This window comes from Neopsephotus bourkii, unplaced genomic scaffold (assembly GCF_033783945.1).
Source record: "Neopsephotus bourkii isolate Nb327-2 ecotype Australia unplaced genomic scaffold, CSIRO-AGI_Nbou_v1 NB_883, whole genome shotgun sequence".
NCBI classification, from domain to species: Eukaryota; Metazoa; Chordata; class Aves; order Psittaciformes; family Psittacidae; genus Neopsephotus; species Neopsephotus bourkii.
The window spans coordinates 156,045-172,155 of NW_026901377.1; the positions used below are offsets into that span (position 1 = coordinate 156,045).

Here is a 16,111-nt window from a genome sequence, read left to right on the forward strand (position 1 = left end):
ATACACATTAAGGCTGTGATGCCATTCTGCAGGACCTTGATAGGCTGGAAAATTGGGTGGAGAGAAACCTAATGAGGTTCATCAAGCACAAATGCAGGGTCCTGTACCTGGGGAGGAACAACCCCAACTACCAGTACAGGCTGGGGCTGACCTACAGGAGAGAAGCTCAACTGAGAACAACTCAGGGGTGTTGGTGGATGATAAATTGATTATGAGCCATCAGTGTCAGGAGGGGAAAGCACATCCTGGAGTGCATCGGGAGGAGTGTGGTCAACAGGTTGACAGAGGTGACCCCCTCCTGCTCAACCCTGGTGAGGCCACATCTGGAGTACTGTGTGCTCAGTACAAGGTAAGAGAAGGAGATACTGGGCCACAAGGATGATCAGGGGTCATACGAAAAGAGGCTGCAGGAGCTGGGCCTGTTTAGTGTAAAGAAGAGCAGGCTGAGAAGGGATCTCACTAACACATAAATACCTCAAAGGCGGGTGCCAGGAGGACGGTGCAGAAACTCTCTTCCGTGGTGCCCAGCAATAGGATGCAATGGCCCAGCAATGACCATCAACTAAAACACAATAAGTTTCATCTCAACACGAGGAAGAACTTCTTTAGGCTGAGGGTGGCAGAGCACTGAAAGAGGCTGCCCAGGGGGTCGTGGAGCTTCCCTTTCTGGAGACATTCATAACGTGCCTGGACATGCTCCTGTGTAACCCACTTTAGGTGGCCCTGCGTGGATGCTCTCCAGAGGTCCCTTCCAATCCTATCGATTGTGGCTCCCGTCAGCTCTGAACACGAAGGCCCGAACCTCCTGGAGCCAGGCGGCCGTGAGGCACATCCCGCCGCCGCGTCAACGGCCGCTCCCTCAGGGAACCCTCGCGCCCTGACCAGCGAAGCGCCCCTCGTGGGCCCCTGCGCAGGCGCGCAGAGGCCGCGCATGCCCACAGCGCCCCCGCGCGCCGAGCGGCGCGAGCATGTGCAGAGGCGGCAGCTCGGCTCGGCTCTGCGCGGGGGGGGCCGGGGCCGGGCAGGTTGCGCTGCTGCGCCCGCCCCTCCAGCAGCGGGGTGGCCCCGGCCCCGGCTCTGCCCCTGCGCGGCGGTGCCCACTGCCGCCTGTTCCCGGACCGGACCAGCGACGGACGCGGCCTCCGGGCACACGGGCACGGTAAGGGTGCGGCACCGGCTTCTGCCTCCGCGGCGGGCGGGACGGGCGCTGACAGGCGGCCCTGGGAGGGAGAGAGCGAGCGAGCGAGCGAGGAAATGAGGCAAAGAGGGGGCGAGCGGGCGGCCGCCCCCGGAGGGGGCCGCGGGATCGGCTTGTCCCGTTTCGGGGGCTGCCGCCGAGGCGCGTCGGGCGGGTTCGGGGTGACGGGGTCGGGGGTTGCTCCGGCGGCACCTCCCGTCTTCTCCTTCCCCAGCTGCACTTTCGGTTTCGCGTGGGGCGCGGGGCTGGGCGCGGCGGAGCGGCCGTGGGGCCAGGGCCGCCCCTCATCACCTCTCCCCCGGCCGGCCCGCCGGTGTCCGCACCCTGCCCCGCCGGCTGAGGGGGCGCTTGGGGGCGGCGGGTGGTTCCCAGAGGCTGTCAGTGTAAACAGAGCCCCGAGGCGGCCGCGGCCTGCCGCGCAGGGCCACGCTGCCCCTGCCGCGGCGAGAGCGGGAGCGGGGCGGCGGCCCGGGCAGCGCGGCGGGGGCAGCGCCTTGTTTACACAGGGCGTCGGGAGAACATGGCAGCCCAGGAGTGCTGGCCAGTCGCTGTCATGCGTGCTGGCGGTGGGGGAGCCCCGCCGGGCCTGCAGCCTCCCGCCCGGCCACCACACATCCCGTGGTCGCTGGTCCGGCTGCACCCTGACCAAAGAGCTCAAGTCCGGCATATTCCTAATTACACCTCGCCGCGCCTGTAAAACGTGGTATCGGTCAGCTCTGCTGTTCGTGCTTATCTGTTGCCTTTTGGGACGTGTTCTCTCACAGTGGTTGGTTTTTTTCCCCACTTAAGTAATTCAGTTCTTCATTCTGCGTGTTCCCTCCCTTATGGCTAGTCACTGTCATGGTCCTTGTGAGCTTTTTAACCATTTAACTTCTCCAGCAAAGGCGGCTAAACCTCGGCTGCCAGCTTAAAACTAGTTTGTGAGGAGGGTTCTCCGTCTGCTGTGTGCAACCTCTTGTCGTGCTTTGAGGTTGTCTGTCTTGAGTGCTGATAATTATTCACTTTTGTTACAACTTTATCATAAAGCTTTTTGGCACTTTGTGATTAATGCATACATGCATCGAACTTTGAGAGCTTGCCAGTTAGGACACGTAGCATGAAGTGGAGTGCAGGGGTATAGGGGTATAAGCATTAGAGAATTCCTGAGCCTCTATAAAAAGAGTGCTCTAACAATAAAATTACAAAGCAGTTCAGGTATTTCTGTGGCCTAAAAACCATGGAAATTGCATGTTTGTGTGTTTTGTGCTATAACTTGAAATGATCCAGAAGCGTGGACATTGATTTGGGGAAAGCTGAAAGAACATACAGAAATGTCTGTTAGTAAGGGTATGTTGAAAAGCCTATGACATTGTTTGAGAGGCGACGTCATGAAGCCATCTATTGTACTGAGTACTGCAGGGGAGATCTGGGTCAGTGACTGCTACCACAGAACTGAACTTTATTTCAAGGATATTAGAGAAATTACATATAAGTCTACAAAATGGTATGTAATGTGTGTGATCTGAGATCCTCCCTCTCCCCTCATGCCATCTCTGGCAGTGGACAGGATCAGCTGCTCTGGGAAGGGTTCTGGGAGCAGGATGGTTATTTTCTGTAGTCCCTTCAGTGGCATACTCTTTGATCTTTCAGGTTTCAGTAATACCTGGTTCAGAACGTCCCTAAGCTTCAGACTCTGTGTGCATCTTTGTGTTTAATAGCTGTGTAAGCCCTTCAGGGGCTTTGCTTCCATAAAGCTGTCTACCTTAAAACTTACCCTTTTGCCATCTAGAATATCCTAAGAAAATGAACTACATAGCTTGTGTGTGCTGCTTCCTTTTATCTGTATGTGTGCTGTGATTGATTGGTTTTGGTTTTTTATTTAAACCCGCATCCTCACCATTTAATTTCGTCCTCTCTGCTCTTTTATTATGTAAAACGATGAATAATTGCTCCCTACTCTGGCTTGTGGGGGAGTGGAAATGGATGTTAAGGACCAACAACCAAGCCGATGGAAAGAGAAATGCTGGCATAAAGTGAGGGTACAAAGTGTGTGCGTCCTGTCAGAAGGAAGAGAACGTTTGAAGGATCTTTAAATAGAGAGCAGTGGGAAGAGAGCCTGCTAATATCATGAAATACAGGAAAGTCCAGGAGAAGCCTGTTGGAGACACAGAGCTTTGTGCAGAACGTTAATAGTTTTTAAGTGATTATAAGCTTTAGCTGTTGAGGTTTCTGAGCAAACTCTGGATGGGCAGTTTATCAAATTAAATATGTGAGGAAAGAGTTCCTTAAGGTTCTTAACTGGGTTTGGTACATCATTCATTTGATCCAATGTAATAATTTATGTGTGTTCAGCAATAAAGTTATTGCCTTGTTGCATGGGAAATTCTGAAGTACGATGTGGTCAGAAATACTTGCTTTGATGATTCTTCATTTTCATCTCCTTTGCTGTAACTTCTAGAGATTTATGTAATGTATGAAGTGCTGTAAATTGTATGGATTGTTCCAGTGACCTTGTGAATGTAAAGATATACTTTGTATCATCCTTTTGAGTATAGCCCCCAGTGCTTTAGTTATTTACGTTGGTTGGCTTTTTTTTACTCTGTTAGCTGTTTTGGTAACTTTTTTCCCCCAGGTTTTAGACTTTTCTGAGTTTCAAAAAAAAAAAAAAGTTAATTCACCATTTCTTCTGCACATGCCTGTGTGAATCAATTAGCTGGAGGCATAAAAATTATCTAGGAAAAACCATAAAAAAAGACCTTTTGGTTGACACAGTTTTTTACAGTATGTGCCATGGTTTATGTGTATCAGACTGACAGCGACATTTACTTGTGTATTTGAAGTGCTGCCTATGAAAGACCACCTTTGTACCTATAGGAAGCCTTGTCACAGCTAGCGGGATCCTGTATTTCTGTATAACTAATTTCATTTTCAAGCCGACTTCTTTAACTTTTTTTTTTTTTTAAAGGAAGGCCTTTGTGGAAAAAAAAATTGTGTGAGATGCTACTGCAGGCTGCAGTACTGCCCTTGCGGTTGCTTCTGTGTAGGTATCCGCATAAATCTCTTCTCAGGATTTGGGATGCCAGAGGAATAAAAGGGGGACATTGTTCCAAGTACTCTTACGTTTCTTCCGAGTGCTGCGGGAGCAGCTGCCTCCAGTCACTGCTGCCCAGGCTTCTGCATGTTTGTCTTGTTTTCTTCTGTGTGTACGAGTTGTGTGCATCTTTTTTTCAAGCATTGATTTTTTTTGTTTGTTTGTTTGCTTGTTTTATAATTTAAATAAAAGCGTACTAAAATTATTTGCAGATTTCTATTTAGAGTTTTGTCATGAAGCCGGTCTTGAATAGCTTCACTCTGAGCCTGGCCTAGTCGAATTGACATTCTGCCATCCTTTCCATGCTGTTTTTTCAATTATTATTATTTTTAATTCTGTTGAGTTGCATGTTTGCGTTTCTGTTAACTTGACATGTGGTTGTGCACAGGGGGATCGACTTAAGATTCTGTTTTTTGTGGGACTACTACTAATTTGTCACAGTTGTGATTAGTGTTTTAAGCTTCTCTGGTAGCTGCTGAAAACAGGAGAACAGTGTGGATCTATTGTAGGCAGACACTCGGATACGTAATGTAGGCTGTGCAAATGCGCTATTAAATATGTGAGTAAACTGTTTGGTATTTTGCAGTCTTTATGAGAAGTGCTCTGTAGCTTCCGAAGATGTACATGCTGTAATCGGTTGTCTTGACCAGGGAAAATGGTTAAAATTTTGGGTCTTTGTTGTGTCTTTTATAGTGGTAAACAGTTAGAAACCTCTTGCTGTTGAGGCAGTGAATGTGACTTCAAGGCTCAGGTCTTTGGTTTTGGTTTTTTCTTTTATTTTGAGGGTGGGAGCACTTGGTCTTACTTTTCTTTTCCCATGACATATGTATAAAAATAAAGGATGATGCAACAAAGCTCACGTCCCTGTTGTAAGGGATGTTCCAAATGTTTCAGAACTAGTTTCTCTGTGCTTTTTCCGTGAATGGATGTCAGATCTGTAACAAAATGATTTGGTCATGTCTTTTGGAAATGTCAGATTTGTGTTTTTTCCTCTCTGGTGTCATCCCATGTTTTGGTTTATTGCAAGCACCTGTCCAGGAGTTCAATTTGTGGTGTGTGGGGGGTTTTTTATTTTAAAATCTGCTGCTGTAATTCAGAGGTAGTCACTCTTTGAATCAGCTTTTCTGCTGGCTAATTGTATCATTGGGAATAACCTGGTCCTCTTACAAATCTGAATCATCTCTTTCTTTAAAAATCTGAGTCTAATTATCTTTGGTGGTTTTGTCTCAGTCAGCCTTGGGAAATGTGAATTTTGGAACTGATTTCTGCAAGTGCCTGGGCAGTCTTGTCTTTTTACAGAAGTCGAGTTAGTCATGAGTTGCTGGGCAGAAGATGAGGAGTAGATTCAGTATTCTACTGGAACTTCAGGGAAAAGTGAAAAGATTCCACAAGGCCATACTGCTTAGGAAAAAGCAAGAGGGCGAACACTTAGCTGGTTCATACTTAAAGAAGTACGCCTGCAGGAATCTGATGTGCATTTAGGTGTGTGGGGTATGTTTGGGTGTTTGCTTTAACTTAGAACTTGTAAACCAGACCTGACTGAAACCCTTTTAACATCCCACGTGCTGGCCAGGGGGCTGCCTTTTTCCCCACCCTGTCAGGTTTTTAAAGAGGTTGCTGAATAGCAAGACCCTTAGTATGAAGCTCACATCCTGTTGTATAACAGCTCTGGGCCTGTAATTTATTCCTTGCCTTGTCTGTTCTGTGCATTCAATCTAAAAACACTGTCCTTTTCATGAACGCTAAGATTTAACATCTCGCAGATTCTTCTGTATATTCTTCCTTGTAAGGTTCTTACTATGAATTTCTGCTGGAACTGGTAAATGTGGATTATAATTTACGTTTCTTCATTGCTCTGTCTTCACTTCTATAGGCAATTGGCAATTTATGTAGAGAAATCAGCGCAAGGGTCATCTAAACCTCTTGTAACCTAGGATACAGAAATAGTGGGTTTTTGACATGACCTGATCTAGTACATAGTATTAAGTGTTTTCAGTTGCTATAATTTGGCAGCTGTTTAGCCACCTGTGTGGGATTATAGTAGATAAAATATGAATATACAGTAGATGTGGTCTTGTTTATGATTGTTTATTTGCATTAATATACTTCGTGAGAACTAAATTAGCTTTGTGACATGCTTAAGCTATGCAAAGGTACTACATGAGTGCTGTGTTTTCTTTACACATAGAAGCAAGTCTGAAATCCAGGAATAATGCTGATGTTTGAAAATGCTTGGAGGCTATACTTCCAAATTGAAACGTAATTTCCATTCTTTGGACTTCTCTTTCAGGTTATGATTGCTTGGCAGGATTTCTAGTGTGGATGTAGGTAGAAAACTGTAGAAGAGGAAAAAAGGCTTTTTACAGTAAAAGGGTTTTAGGATATTTTTTTTCTTTTTAATTCCTGATGGATTAATGTTTCCATAAACAGCTGTTTTTCTACTTTGCACAGTTGTGAATGTAAAGACTTCTGAAATAATGTGGCAATTGAAAGGCAGAGAAGGAGTAGGTTTTTTGAGCTGGAGGGGGACACATGTATGAGGCTCCAGGAATGCTTGAGACTTGTGTGGGGAGTGGAAGAGGCATTTGCTTTCTTTCTCATCAAGGAAAATACTGATAATCAAAAAGTTGTGCTGGCTTTACAAGTGAAACAATGGAAGATAAAGTATTACACTGGTGGTATTGTAGGGTTTTTTTGTGTGTGTGTGCTGTTACAAATAAGGTATTTTTAGGTTTGAGTCATACTTTTTCATGTCGAGTTGATTGCCTATATAAGCAAAAAATGCCTTTTTTTTTTTTCCTAAATGGTCTATATTCCAAGAGGAAAGATAAAATATATCTTGTAATCATTCTGCTGCTACTATGACAGCTGTTGTTTTGATTTGTTTATTTTTGTAGTAATCTGCCATCCACAGTAGCCAGACGGCTACTGACTTTTTGTACTAAGTTGATATGGCAACAGAATTGGTGCCTTTCTGAACATATTTTTATGGTGTGCTGGAGGATCCTCAATACCTTTGATAAAGTTTTTAAACAGTTTTTGCATAGTTATGTTTTTTATTTTTATTTTTTTTATTTTTACTTTCTTGCTTAGTTGACATCCAGTTGGGGAGATCAGTAATTATCAGTTCTACTAGTACACCTAAACTGTTGTGCCTGGAAAGATTTCCATGCCCATAGGAAGCCCAGTTACTGTGCATGAATCTGAGCTAGCTTTTCCCTGTATGTGCAAGGATAATTTAGTTTAAGCTGGCTGTGTGCTATTGGAAGCAGGCTTATTGCGTTTACCCGTTGGAGTATTATTTGTAATTTTTCTTCAGTATATGGAAGATCCTGTTTTCTTGCAGACCTTGGTGCTTCTGCTAGCTTTAGAAATTGATGAGTTTTATTAAAAGTGCTGGGCTAAATTCTGGCTTCTGTTATACAGCATTGATCTCAGTGAAGTTACTCACAAGGGTAATTGATAACAGACTGGGTTTTTGTGTCTCACATGGAATATGTGCTTTCTGTTCTAAGAAGCCAAACTTCTTAGTTTGCATCTTGAAGTAGTAAACCGCTCCTCATGGCCCAGGGTTTATGAAGACACATTATTTGTCTCTTCCAAAGACAGGATATGAGTAATAATACTTATTCAGAATAAATAAATAGCAGTTGTTTAGAAATGAAGTCCTGCTGTTAAGCTAGTTTTAAAGAAATCCACAAAGATGGAGGTTATATGTCTTCGTAAGTTCAGTGAGTCCATGGCATGCCCAAATTGAAGCATTATGATATGGAACAACTCCTTTTGGACTTGTAAGAACTTTTTCTACAGGGAAAAAAAATAAAAGAGGAACTGCTGCAATACTTCTTATTTCAAATAAAACTCTAGATTAGAAATCAGACATGTGTTTGTGAGATGTATATTATGTATACATTACTTTAAAAAGGCAGTACATTTGAAAGCTGTATAAAACCAGTTATGAAACTTAGGAAATAATAGCTTTATGGAATTACTATGAAACTAGTAAAACAAAGAAGAAAATTCCATCTCTGAATTTAATAGGAAAACAGTAACTTTAGAAAAGCTGCACTAACTCAAAATGTATGTATGTCTCAAAAAATGAGTTGATGTTTGACCTCAGTGAGAAATTAATGATTTTGGCCATGGAGGGCCAAAATAATATCTATTACTTGTTTTAAAAATTGCGTGCAATTTAGCAAGTGGCAAAGAACCAAACTGAAATTGTCTTATCTTAGTATTACAGATTAGTGTGAAACTTGTGTTGTATGGCACTATTCACTCAGCACATTGTCGCATTTGTTGTGTTCAGTGATGCCCTCTTTTGATGTTGAGATGTAGCATGCAGTAGGTTTCATAAATGTTGGAAGGCTTTTGAATATAACCTGTACTACTAACTTCAAATCATTTTGTGTTTCAGACACCTCTGCCTTGCTCTTCAACAGAAGTGGATTATGAATTTAAGACTTTGATAACTGCAGGCTGTTAACATTACTGTCTTCAAGATAGATAACAACTCTCAAAGCATCTTCAGGGGATGCACCATGACATCAGCAGTGACTAACACGGGAGACCCTGATCTGGAGTTCGACAGCAATGAAATAAAAAATCAAGAGGTTAGGAAAACAAATATTATTTATTTACTAGCAAACTTTAAAACTTTGATCTTAATGTGAAAGAAAAATTCACCTTAAACTTGCTGTGAAAACAAGTGAAATGGATTACAGACTGTTGTATAAGGAGGAAGAGAGCAGTCCGTATTTCGTATATCTTTTATTATCACAGAGAAGTGGGAGCAGTAAGTTTTAAAGTCTGCAATACACCTGTAGAATAGGTTAACAAAATTATATTCTCTACTAAGCATCTCTTTAAAGTAAAGATCTTGAATGTGTCCTGAGGTGTAGAACAGGAGGAGCAGAACAACAGAAGGACCTTTTTCAGAGTTAGCCAATGTGATGTATTTGCTCATATTTTGCATTCTTATAAACAAACAATAAATATGTTCTACTCTCCTATATCTTGTAGTAAATTGAATCTGACAGGGCTCCAATCCTGCAATACTTTAACAGATTAAATATGCTGTTACAGATGTTTTGGTCCTTAAATAAGTAGATATAGGCGTATGGGCTTTTAAGTAGACAGTTCTTTTTTGATAGCTTACATACTTAATCCAAAACATGAGTGTTCATAAGGTACTGATCAGATGTAGGTATGTTGCAGAACATATGCAAAGGCTTGATTAAATTTCATGGAGCTGAGGGCAAGAAACACTTCTACAGCTGAATGTCTTAATTAGAAAACTTTGTTTTTTCCCATATCTTGAAGCCGTCTGATGCTTTAAATTTTAAGTGTGTTAAGCCAGGAAGATATCTTTGAGATTGAGGAAGATCCCTTTGGAGGATGATAAGCTGTCTTTTTTTTTGTTTGGTTTTGTTTTTTTTAAAGTGTCTTGCTGTATAAGACAATTTCCTTTAAAAATCTTTATTATCAGTATTCCATGAAATATGTAAGACCGTAAAGGAAAATATTGATGTAGAGTTCAACTCAGCAGTTCAGGATTTAGAGCATGTTTTTTTTCTGTGTTTCCTTTTTTTTTTTTTTAAATATTTTAATTTAATTTAATTTTATTTTCCCCCTCTTTATATAGGAAAATGGGCCAGTCCCTGAATTCCCAGCCGTGATTGTGGAGCCAGTTCCTAGTGCCAGACTAGAACAGGGATATGCTGCACAGGTCCTGGTTTATGATGACGAGACTTACCTGATGCAAGACGTAGCAGAGGAACAAGAAGTTGAGAGTGAATCTGTGGAAACAGGTAGATTAATTTTAACTTTTTTCACCTATGAAATTTTTGTATTTTTAGAAGTACCTGAGGAATGTGACTTTGTGTTTACCCACAGGATGAGATCCTGACCTGGATTCACATCTCTTCTCTCTAAGCTTAGTTTTTTTTGTAGCATCAGTGGTGACTGGACTGGGGCTTGGCAGGTAAAAATGTCACCCTAAGTAACACCATGTACCCTTATGGGCAGTTTTTTTTTTTTCTTTGTTACTTACTTATGCAGGGAGCTAACTAGACAACTAAACTTTGAGTTTTAAAAAAAATATCAGCTAAGCCGTGAAGCTGGTTAGAGTTTAGTTTTACAATGCATCTGAGCCAAATAGCTGCAGAGAAGTTGACATTATGGATTGTGTGGTTCTACCCTATCTTCCAACTCTTCTCCTTCCCACAGACTCTGTCCTTTGCTATTGTGCATTTTTGGTCCAAGAGTGACTTTGCTGATGGTTTAGTGGCAGGAGTTCATGGCTGGGGAGGATGGAGTTGGACTGTCCTTTTATGGGCAAAAAGCCTAATAGATTGAAAATTAACCCATCAATACTGTAAAATAACAAGTTACAAATGGAGAAAGGAGGAGAGCTTTGGCATTAAAGCAGCTGACCTGTGTGGTGATAAGCATGTCTCTTTCTGTACACCTCTGTTCAAAGAACATGTTCAGGAGCTTTGAACTTTGAGAGTGACCAAAGTCTGTTTAAACTGTGTGAAGAAACAGAAGTTGTGCTCCTATGGGAGCCTAATTATACTTGACTGCCCTGCTGCTGCTGTGCTGCAATCCCTATTGTCCTTCCCTTTTGCTTTCTTGTGCTACTTCTCATACTCGTTGGACATTTTTTAGCCATTTCAGTATGCTACTTTTGCAAGAAAAAATAGCAAGGAAACCCTCAACTGTTGTGTATTTTTGCCCAATTATCTTCTTGCTGGATGAGCATGTTGACATGGCTCAGCCAAGGGCCTGATGAGTGCTGGGGTAGGGAATGCATACGACTGCAGCCAAAGCGAGAGCAGGTCTTCTTGAGCACTCTGTACTGAACTGATGAGACCACTTGACTAGAAAATGGTTAGCGTATGTTTCTATCCTTGGGCTGCTTAATTTAGAGTTGGAATTTGAATTCATGCTATTAGGCAAGTACAACAAAGCTGAGAGACTCTTGGCAGCCCAGTAAATATATGTGCATTCCCATCAGATTAGGTAGGTTTCAGTGCAGATTTCTCTGTAAACAGTGGATGCAGTTGTTCATATATCTTTCTGAATCTGGGTGTTCATCTTGTGCAGCACTGCATCAAAAAGTCACATGCATCAACTTCAGAAGATGTGTGTGAATGGATGGTTCAGGTTTTTGGAGAATACTTAGTTTACTCAAAGGTGTTTTGAATTAAATATGCTAATTACAAGTTCAACAAATTCAAGTAAAGATAAACTAGGAGATTTAAAAAAAAATATTATTATTTGACTATGGTAATAAGACCTTGTAATCTTAAGGTGAGAAGTGAGGGTGATTTTTCCCAAGAAGCTGCATCTTAAAAATTAAAGTTCTATTTTAAAATCTTCGAGTTTTTATAAACTGCTAATGAATAGCATCACTTGCAATTTCAAAATGTCTTTAGGAAGAGGTAATTTCCCCTTGTGCACATGTTCACATACTCTGACTTTTCATTGTTACTTATATAGTATATAAGCTATTAATCCAGTGCAGTTTTCATGGTGTTATTATATATGACAGTGAGTAATGGTTCTTGCGCAGAGCTTGTATCTGATGTTGATGAAAGAAGTGTTTGGTTTAGACTGTTCTAAGCGAGGCAGTCCTGTGGGGCATGTGTTTTGACTGATGTTTTGGTACACCCAAGACTCTTGTTGAATTAACTGCTAATATAGAGAGGTAAAATGGGCAACGGAAGAGATACCGGGCTGCCGGTAGGAAGCTGTTTGATGTTGGAGAGATGGTAAAGAGGCACCGTAATAAATGGCAATGAGAAAGCAGGCTAGGGCAGGAACCGGTGAACAAGGTATAATAATGTTTATCTAAAAAACATTTTTAAGATGTTGTTTTTCTCAAGTACATACCTTTATTATGCTAATGATCCTGATTTAGATAGGTGCAACAGTTTGAATTCAGTGTGTCTTAGAAGAAAAATCCATTGTTACTAAATTATAAATGTCAGTTGGCTGCTACAAAAAATTTCACATCATTTGATAAATGAGTAGTTGTTGCACCAAGAATGAGTAGACTTAATACCTTTTGTGGCTCTAGATTCTGCATCATAAATGCTAAAAACCCATCTTAAAGAAGTCTTGGCATTATTTGGAGTAATACATGCCCACATAACCTAATCCGCTCCCTGTTGTCAGTATCTCTACTGTTGGCCATGGACCAGAGTTGTTTGTTTTCTTTTCCCTTCTTGTGACATTCCATTGGCAATTCCAGTGACTGCTGATATACATGCTTTATAATGTTACAACATAACATATTTCAAGAGCCTTGAGCTACTTCGCAGTTAATCTAAAGCTGCATAATTTAGTAAAATGTAGCATTATTCTAGCCTTCAGAGAAAGGGATCAATGCTATTGTGGTAAAGGTAGTCTGGTAGCTGATGTGGTAAAATTTATTTATGACACTGAAGAGATGATTTGTGCTGTGTACTAAATAGATTTGTGATTTGCTATTCTGTGATTGGATTTGAGACTGTGTGGACTGTAAGGACTGTCAGTGCTGATCCAAGGGCAGAACTGGGACTTGTAATGTTATTTTGCATTAAAATTCTCACTTTTTTGAAACTGCAATTCAAATAAAATAGCTATATCTCTAAACACTGATGAATTTTTAGTTAATTCTGGTGGAGTACAGGGCTTCTTTTTTCCTTTCAGCATCTTTCCCACTAATGTATTTTGTCTCATTAATCGAGGATGATTATTCATAATTAATCCCTTAGCTAAAAAATGAACCAATTAACTATAAAAGTAAAACCCAAGAGTGTTTTAACAAACAAGAAAGACTTAATGTTTCAAGTTTGTTTTTTTTTGTCCTGTTCCAGAAAAAAAAGTCTATTTGCTTGTAATAGAAAAAAGTGTTGACAAAAGTTTTCTAGGAAAAAATAAAATTTAGGAATTTTCATCTTTTCAAGTGACCTTATGACTTTCTTAGTGGAAGTATTGAGTGCCTTCTGTAACGTCTTAAAGTATAAGCTTTAGATTGATAGTGTTTCAATTTCTTTTCCTGTGTGTACACTATCATTTTTAGGAGCAATACCTCTAGGCTGTAGTGGACTGAGATACACTCTTAAAATTTAGTTTACTGCAACAGTGGAAGTGTTCATATTATAAACAATGCATTCTCCTTAACAATTTTTAATTATATCCAAATTTTGTTGGTTTCTGTTTCCTGAGTAGTTTTCTGTAATTAGCCCTTCAATTTTAGGCTTTATTCAGCAAAACCTTTGTAGTTTACGTAACAGCAGAAGCTGCTGTCATCAAAGAAGCAGTCAATCTGAAATTGCCAGTTGCTATACTTCTGTTTGTCATGACACAGAACCCGTAAAGTGGGTGTGTAGGTGTTCTAATGGGGTAATCTAATCTTTGAGCTTTCCATATGTGTAGTGCTGAAGGGTACCATAGCCATGAGCTGCAAATCTTGTACATGGAAGTTGTGTAGCCTTTTAACCAAATAAGGCACTAAATGAATATTTTAAGTATGATAATGCTGTTTTGAAAATGCCAAGTTATCTACAACATTGTCATTAAAATTGATTAGTACTTTCTGAAGTCCCTTTGTACTGATTTTATGCCTGCGTAAAAGTATTACTTCTGTGTTACCTAAAATTATTACTTTTCTTCTGTGTTACCTAATGGTGAATTTGAAAAACTGGTGGTGTTTGTTGTTTACAGGTTGTATTGAACAGTAGGCAGCTATTAAACAAGTTATAAGTACAGTAAAGCTTGATCCCTGTGAGAGGTATACCAAAATCATATTGCCAATATAGACCCTGATTTAATCAGTTCAGTTAATCTGACTTCTCATATCAGGAGTGGTTTTCCCTTTAGTTTTTAGTAATCATCAAAGCAGCAAGTACAGGTTTGGGATTTTTTTTTTTTTCCTCACAACTTTAAAGAGGAAACAAAATTAGTGCTTTGGAGAAGTTGAACTATCATTTGATGTGTGAACTATCACCACATTATTCAATTCGATGTTCCATCAGAAACCCTCCCTGTGGTGTGAGTTGAAAGTCTGTTTTAACTCTGAAAATGTTATTGCCACAGGGGGGTAGAAGATCTGCATGAAAAAATGGGGATCTGAAAATAAGCCCCTCCAGGATTACGATCTGGTGGAAAAATACTGAGCTACAAAGACAACGATGGTATGTTTGTCTATATATCTTAAATTATTTTTTTTCCCACCGGGAAGTTGAAACTATCCTGTAAATTGATGGCCATCCTTAAGGAGGGAGGGGGTTGAATAAATAGTGAGTTTAGGCTTAACTCCTCCCTTAATTTAAACAAATACATGAATAGAGTACATACTTTAAGGCAAAATCTTCTTTTCCAGAGGAAATACCAGGTTACTACTTGCACTGATACCACTGTGGATAGCAAGCTTTGTATATCTGTGTAAAAGTCTGTAGTTACTACCTGTTGTTCTTCCTGCCTCTGTATGTTGTCTTTTATTATGATTTAAACTGGTTCCTTCTGACTCCTTTTATGTGAATTTGAGGCTATGAACTCTTGTGTTTATCTGAGATAAGTTTCCATAATTTGTTAAATACCACATACAAAGAAGTCAGTATTAGATCTGGCTAGAATCTTGCCTTTTATTGTGGTATGTGCACTGAAGAGATAAACAAACCAACATTTTCGTCCATTCTCTCCAGACATTATTTGATTAAACTGCCTCTTAATAAACCTGAGACAACACAAACACCTGGTGTATGTTTTGATAGTGCTGACATATCCTATTGATTGAATTTAATTTTCTGACACAGACAGCTTTGATGAGAATTTTGAAAGTGGGGAGCAGTTTGCTTTAGAATACTGAAAGCAAATGAGTTGGGACATTCTAGCTGCTTGATTAAACTGTGCTTAAGTTGGTACTACCTTCATCAAAGAGCTAAAATGAAACCCGTTAGCTAGATAAAAGCATAAAAGAGAGATAAAACTGCATGCAGTATTTGCTCTACTGCAAGAATTGGATGTCTCCAACACATTCATGAATTAAGAATTTATTCTTTGAATGTGGGCTAATGTTATTTCTGCTGCTGCCACATTGGTTCTCACTCTGCCAAGAAATTGATTGCATTTTTGTTAGTTAAATGTTGATGACAGTGTAACAAAATGATCCCACTCCCACTGTATATACTATTTTATAGTGCTTGGAGCAGTTAGACCAGAGGCGGCGTATACCTCTGTTGTCAGTAACATTCTCAATTCAGAAACAGAATTCAGCTGTAATTAAATTTTATGTCATTCTTGCTGGTGTTTCTTTCTCTGAGAAACCAATGAAAGGAGCTGTGCAGCTGCTCTGTGGATGATAATATTATAATGTAACAGCAACAGCCTGGCTGTAGTGTCCAGTTCTTTGTAGATTTCAGGTTTCTGCCTTGCTGCATTCAGTGCTTCATTCATATTGAAAGAACACTGCAAGACTAAGTGTTTTGTAATAAAGCCTAATTTAACTACACATTCCAGGTATAATTTTTATTTTCTGCGGCTGGTGTGAGGGTAATTGAATGGCTTGGTAGTGTGGGGTGTTAGAGGTTGAACTTCACATGTATGGGTGCACTCTCAGCACCCAACTTCAGTTGCAGCTGGGGGTGAGAAACTGTATGATGTTCCTATTAAGGCTCAGCCACAGCATTTTCCTAATTAAGAAAGAGTAAGAAAATTAATTAAGAAAGTAAGCAGAAAAATTCTGTGGTTTGTATCATGAAATTAGAATGCAGTGTGGCATGCTTATTGTGGTAGGAGTGCATAAGTAGTGGTCTTTATTCATCAAAAATAGAGTAACACACTTGAAAGTAATT

At 40.5% G+C, this 16,111-nt stretch overlaps 1 protein-coding gene and 1 long non-coding RNA gene across 2 annotated transcripts in view; one reads left to right on the forward strand and one right to left on the reverse strand.

Annotated features, from left to right (window-relative positions):
* Nucleotides 1-1,011: 1,011 nt before the first annotated feature.
* Nucleotides 1,012-16,111, forward strand: part of ELF2 (E74 like ETS transcription factor 2) — a 36,467-nt gene continuing 21,367 nt past the window's right edge. Inside the window, exons 1-3 of the mRNA XM_061357124.1 lie at nt 1,012-1,159; nt 8,686-8,881; nt 9,913-10,078. Coding sequence (XP_061213108.1) covers nt 8,810-8,881; nt 9,913-10,078 — 238 coding nt within the window. The 5' untranslated portion in view covers nt 1,012-1,159; nt 8,686-8,809. The remainder of the gene's footprint in view (nt 1,160-8,685; nt 8,882-9,912; nt 10,079-16,111) is intronic.
* On the reverse strand, nt 9,872-14,707 carry LOC133214323 (uncharacterized). The gene is made up of 2 exons (XR_009726096.1): nt 14,661-14,707; nt 9,872-10,093 (listed from the first exon to the last, which is right to left on the reverse strand). It is a non-coding gene; the product is annotated as an uncharacterized LOC133214323 (long non-coding RNA).